The 6,415-nt window shown below is 34.1% G+C and overlaps 1 protein-coding gene across 2 annotated transcripts; it reads left to right on the top strand.

The window, feature by feature from the left end:
- Positions 1-693: 693 nt before the first annotated feature.
- LOC110019286 (protein RADIALIS-like 3) lies at positions 694-3,253 on the top strand. 2 transcript variants are annotated; one of them, XM_020716906.1, is made up of 3 exons: positions 694-1,218; positions 2,994-3,029; positions 3,121-3,253. In XM_020716906.1, exons 1-2 carry the CDS (start codon positions 959-961, stop codon positions 3,016-3,018), a joined length of 285 nt encoding a protein of 94 aa, XP_020572565.1. In that variant the 5' UTR covers positions 694-958; the 3' UTR covers positions 3,019-3,029; positions 3,121-3,253. The 2 variants fall into 2 exon arrangements, with proteins under 2 accessions (XP_020572565.1, XP_020572564.1); XM_020716905.1 differs by having other exon boundaries at positions 697-1,218; positions 2,994-3,253.
- The last annotated feature ends 3,162 nt before the right edge of the window (positions 3,254-6,415 follow it).

The following is a 6,415-nucleotide window of genomic DNA, read 5'->3' on the forward strand; positions in this document are numbered from 1 at the left end:
AATGTGGTTAACGCTCATGGCTTTATATTAATGTTAAGCTTTCTTAAATTAATCCTTTTCCTAATCTATTTTTGCATGCCTATTCCACAACTTAAGAGCCAAACCATGAGCACAGAGATTTCAATTTGGCTTAATGAATTGGGTTTGGATTTGACATGAATATATTTGCCTCTCACTTAACACAATCATTATCCATCTTAAAATAATTGACTAATAGATCATGCAAGATTTGGAATCAATATTGCCCAAATATTTTAAGTATGACTCATTTGACCAGCTAACCAACTCAAAATCAGATCAATTTCAAGATGATTTTAGATTAACCCCATCTTGACCCAAAAAGTAATCAAATCTTCCATCTACATCTGAATCCAAAGCAATTAAACTCAATTTTTATCTCATCAATTTCCTTCTCATTTCACTAAGGCTGAAATCTGAATGGCTACAAACACCACCATATTTGGCCGTGGATGTCCCCACTCCCCGAAGAATATATAAGCCTGTCGGCTGTCGCTAGTGAAATATAAAGCAAGACAGTTCATTTCCATGGCGCTACTCGCCGGTTCTGCGCTTCTTGTTTCTCACGCCCACCATTCCCAAAAAGAAGAAAAAAAAAATCATCTTTTTTTTCATGTATTTGACGTACACAATACATCGTATATCTAATCCTACATCCTGGCTAGCTTGCCAATATAATCATAGTACGCCCAATAATTGAGACAAAGGCAGAGGAACATTATCTCATTCTCTGCAAATGGTGAGGGCGATTCTTCCTCACAAGTTCTCCTTCAATCTTGTGGCCATTATCTAAACCAGCATGCCATTATTCCACCACCACCTCCACCTTATTATTCCCCTGCTGGCTCCAACTCTACTCTCCTCCTTATAAGACTCCCCACCAACTGCTTTCTAACTCACCATCTCCATCCTGAGCGCAGCTATCTTCTTTTGCACAAACATGGCGTCGAAGAACTCTGCTTCAACTTGGACGAAGAAGCAGAACAAGCTCTTCGAGCGAGCACTGGCGGTGTATGATAAGGACACGCCGGAGAGGTGGCAGAATGTAGCCAGAGCCGTCGGCGGTAAGTCTGCAGAGGAGGTGAGACTCCATTACGAGCTTCTGGTTGAGGATCTCAAGTTCATCGAGTCCGGTCATTTCCCTTTCCCTAACTACAGATCATCCGGCGAGAAAAACACCGCCGGCGAAGAGGAGCAGAGGTAGTTTTGTCTTTCAAAATCTCACCTTTTGCTCAAACTCATCCTTAGTTCTCAATATTCTTCTTCAGTAAATTTACTGTTCAAGTGCTATCTGCAGAAAAATTTTGCAGCAGATATTGTTTCTGTGTTAGAATTCTGACAGGTTGAATGGCAGATAAATATTATAAAGTTTATGAAAAAAGAAACTTTTTATAATGGGTTGATTATTCCTGAAAAAATCAAATTTTTTTAGAAGTATCAAATGAACAGTGCCGGCCAAATCAATAAAGATTTTTTCATGCCTGCTGACAATAGGTCAGTCGTCAATGGCTCCTGGCTGTCCGGATTCTGAATCCTCAAAGACAAAATAATAGAAATTCTTATAGCTTATTTTAAAAATTGTTTCTTAAGAAAAATTAGGGACTTTTGATGATATATTTAAGGATTCAGTAATTTTTGTAAATATGAATTTATTAAATCCTACTGCTAATGATAGGGTTTAATAAATTACAGGATTTATGAAAAAACTGAGAAGATTGAAAAAAATAGCTTTTTTAAAGTCATAATATTAAAATTATTGCCTTTTTTAAAGTTCCATTAAATCAGATTTACTGAATCCAATTGTTTCCATCGTATTGTGCGGGTCATCTCTATACTATCTCTCTCAATATAAATCTTGATTTATCGGATTTACTAAATACTATTTAACTTAAATAAGGCTTGTAAGCCAAACACCACCTTAAAGTTTCATTTGAAACTCCATAAAGTTCAACAAATTTCTATCAAAAGCTGCGTTCGTCGAATCGAAGGAGACAAACTGCAATCTAAAATGACAAAAATTTACTATTCTTGCCAAAAAAACTTCTCCAATTGTTTCACCAAATAATAATTTTTGCATATGTAGACATTCACTCCAACTAAACATAACTTCACCATCACTTTTGATGAAGCCTAAATCTGTCACAGACAGCTCCCTAATACTACGCCTCCTTTCTTATCCATGAACTGTTACAGTTTGTCATGGTAGCCACAGTACTATGGACCCCCATGAATTAAACTCCTCTGCTCTGGCCTCGCTCCTCCACCAACACCACGCTGTTCTTTTTCTCTTTTTCTCAAAAGAAGCAACGGAAGGAGCAGTTGCTTTCAGGTTTTTTTCAGAACACCCAACTTGCAAAAATTCCTTTTCTGTACTTTTACTCAACCTTCAGCTCCAAATCCTTATCTTTGGCTGCAATTGAGCCCACCAAGCTCACATGAAATTTAATCCGAAGACAGTGACATGCACTTTAATTATAAGGTAAATCCACCTACAAATCACACAAGTCTTATGAATTTAAATCCAACAAAACATCAATAAAAATAAAAATTAATCCAACACTATTTCGTCTCTTTTACGACGTAAATCTGAATTTACTCACTCAGATTGTGATGTGAGTTTATTCCATCGTCGCTCATGAGTTCCTTTGTAGCACACTACATTAGGTAAATCTGAATCTATCAGATTTGATAAATCTTATTTAATGTAAATCTAAGTTATAGCCAAACACCCCCTAAATTTTCATATTTATATAAATTTATGCATAAAAAGTTGAATTTCATTTTAAAATTCAAGTAGCAGTGATATATATAAATATGTATAGTTAAATGCTATGAATATAAATATAAAATTTTAGATGTTAGATATATAAATACAAAAAATTGTGGGGTAACTTAACTAGACAATGCCTATTCTTTTCCATGTTAAAATACTATAGTTTAATATTCTCATCATTTTTTTTTTTTTTGGGTTGCAGGCTGAGATGCTTGAAACTCAACTGAATGAGGCTGCAGTTACGTGCTAATTTTTAGACTCACTGGCTTTTTTTGTTCAAGTTTTGGGTCTGCATCTAGGCAAATTTTCTGAAGCATGCATGTATGCAGTGCTAGGTTATGAGGAAGAAGAAGAAGAACTGAGCGTTGAGCTGCAGCAGTTCATGTGTGCCTTCTGTTAGAAGTTGTCTAATGATAATATATTTGCATGCTAAGATTTCAGATGAGGTGTCAGTATGGAATAAGAAAGGAGCTGCAGCAGTTCATGTGTGCCTTCTGTTAGAAGTTGTTTAATGATAATATATTTGCATGCTATGATTTCAGATGAGGTGTCAGTATGGAATAAGAAAGGATTGTTGTGGATTTTAAAATTGTGTTTTTGCTGGTTATATGAGTTGATGGAAAGTACCATTCATGAAAGGGGATGGTAGATTTGTAAATAACAATGTTTCAAGTGCTATGTATGCAACATCACTTAGAATATTGTTATTAACAACATCATTACTCTGTGATTTTTTTGAACTATTAAATTGATGCATTTGTGTCTGCCACGATCGAATCATCGAGTATAGTAATCTATTATCCATGTTTGATTAATGGAATCGAGATATAGAAAATTATATAATTAAGTCACAGATCCAAGACATCGATGGCATCAATCATTAAGAAACTACTATCTCGCAATTTTTTTATCATTAAAGTGAATGACTTGCACTATTCTTTGTTTTTCTTGGGGGGTTAAATCTGAGGGCTACGCTCAACTTTATTCAAAAAATGAAAGAGTTACAAAAAGTAAAATAAAATACAACTATCACGACAAAAAGAAGGCCAAAAATAGGCCAGCCCAACAACTATAAAAAGAAAAAAACAAAATACTAGAGACGGCCAAGCCACAATTGAACACCAAACCACAACCAATCGTCCATCTTTAAAATAGAGGATCTGCAAGATTTGAGAGACCCTACAAATAGAGACAACCAAGCCACAATTGAACCCCAAAGCACAACCAATTCTTGATCATTAAACATAATAGAGGATCCGCATGATATGAAAATCCCTATACATAAGAGACAAACAGAACAACTAAGCAAAAAAAAAGGTAACAAGCAAATTGTTTAACAATAAAAAGCCATTCATTGTTAATACTACGAGGAATATTTAATGATTTGATGAGGTTAAACTTGTTGATGTAGCTTAATATTATGTGGATCAAAAGGAGAACCAAAATAAGAACCCAATTAAGGCTCATCATAAGTGTCCAATCTTGAAAAAAACATCATTCTTTGAGTTTTAATATTTAAACTTCATATTTTGAAGTTCGAATTTTGAAATTTTATGTTGAGAAATATGTTTACAATTTCCTTCTTATTTTAAGATATAGGTAGCTTAAGAACCAATATTTTCTGTAAATTATGGCCTGCATCTAATGAAATATTATAGCACTCAATGATAAACAATAGCATCAGAGAAATTAATAGGTTTGTGGTTATGGCTTGAACTGATTATTTATGTTTATACCTAATGTTATACTTATAATTCTATTTTAAGCCTTTTTAGCATACTCTCCCACTTTCTAATCATCTCTCAGAACCAATCATCTTCAATCTAAGCCCAAAATCTCTCCTCAAAGCTATTGACTAAAATTAAGTGCACCCTTAATCTTGTCCCCCCCCCCTACGACATAAGCCTTTAAAAATTTCTCTATTCTATTATATCCTCTTCTGAATTTGAGATAATTTTTTTGAGGAATTATTATATCTAATTCTGAATTCCAAGTTGATCATTTTGAAGTTTAGACAATCCTAAGTGGGACATCACCTAAGAGTTATATAAAGTTTGAACTTTTTTATGATTTAGCTACATGTTATAAGAGATTCATCAAAAGCTTGTAGTATAATGATTGTATATATCACTAATAAATTTAGCATAATTTTATTAGATCACCACTACACAAAAGGATTTAAGATTCCAATAACCTTTACCCTAGTACGCAAGCATTTTGACTTTTCTAAGATTTTGAACTTGTAATGATTTTGTCTTGATTTAATCTTTTGAACTTGGAGTTTGAATTCAAGCTCCAAACTCCACATACAATAACAAATTTTGTCTTGATTTAATCTTTTAAAAATTGAAGCATTATATTTTCAATAGAAAAATTGTATTCAATTTAGATTGTCATGCCTTAAATTTCAAAAATACATAAAAAATCACAAGTTTGCTAAATTGGGTGAAGATTTTTAATATTTCTTAGTCTTAAAACTCAAGTCTAAAGTTTAGATTAAGGGTCTGTTTGGGGGGGCTTATTCGCGGATTGTGAGTTTAGAAAACACCGCGTAGGCGTTTGGTTGGAGCGTCATGGCTGCGTCCCGTAAAACACCTTTTTTTTGTTATAATATGACCGTGGCCCGAGCCCTCAGTGTCGCGGTCGAGCGTTTCGAAGGATTTTTTACTTTACTTACCCCTCTGCTTTTCTCAGCCGAGTTTGTGCCTTACAAACTTTTGCGTTCTGAGGAGATTGTAACACTTATCTCTTCCCTCTTCTCCCCTGTGATCTGCCCTCTTCGTTCTGTAAGTTCTTGTCTTTGGTTACTGTAAGAATGATGAGTTTAGTATGGATGGCTTCGGTTATCTTTGGTCATCGTAAGGAGCATTTTGATTTTCGGGAGATAAATTCTGCGTGGAGTTTTTCGATTATTGAGTTATCAGTTACATTTATTTCCTATTGAGCTCGATACGTGGTAGCCACAATCACGAGTACGCAAATTAAATTTTTAATGTTTAAAGTTAGGTGACCTAGCTTAACCATTATTAGTTGGAATTATTTAGTTTTATTTATATTATTTACTCTTCTCTAATCCTCTTCGAACTTATTTTAACATAGTATTCCACTTATTCTTCTCTTAAAAATATAATTTGTTTGGGATTGACGATCGGAAATACTTATAGATCTTTAGTGTTAAGAGTATTATTTGGAGTTTGTAACTTAAGAGCGAGAACTTTAGAGGAACTTGGTAGAATGTATGCAAAGACTAGTCTACAATAAGCTTATTTGGTGTGATTTAAAATATCCCAATAAAATTTGGTTTTAAGTGGTCTAAATGATGGAAAATTAGGGTGAAGTTTTAGGTTAGGATATGAACTTCTGATCAAGAGTAGTTGATAAAATTTTGCGGTTAAGCCCTCGTTGTTGAGTGAGGAACAAGTCAATATCTATTAAAGTTTAATTAAGGATGATTCTATTGAGCAGAGAATATTAAGTTTAATAGGCCTCTGAGGTATCCAACAAGTTAAGAGGGGGAAGCAGGTGCATGCCTCTCTCTCACCAACTAGTGAAAAGCCTCGAGTCCATTTAAACTTATTATGTTGCTTAATAGTTCATCCTGTAAATACCCTTATTACTCAGTGA

Source organism: Phalaenopsis equestris, unplaced genomic scaffold, assembly GCF_001263595.1.
Source record: "Phalaenopsis equestris unplaced genomic scaffold, ASM126359v1 Scaffold000054, whole genome shotgun sequence".
Classification (NCBI taxonomy): Eukaryota; Viridiplantae; Streptophyta; class Magnoliopsida; order Asparagales; family Orchidaceae; genus Phalaenopsis; species Phalaenopsis equestris.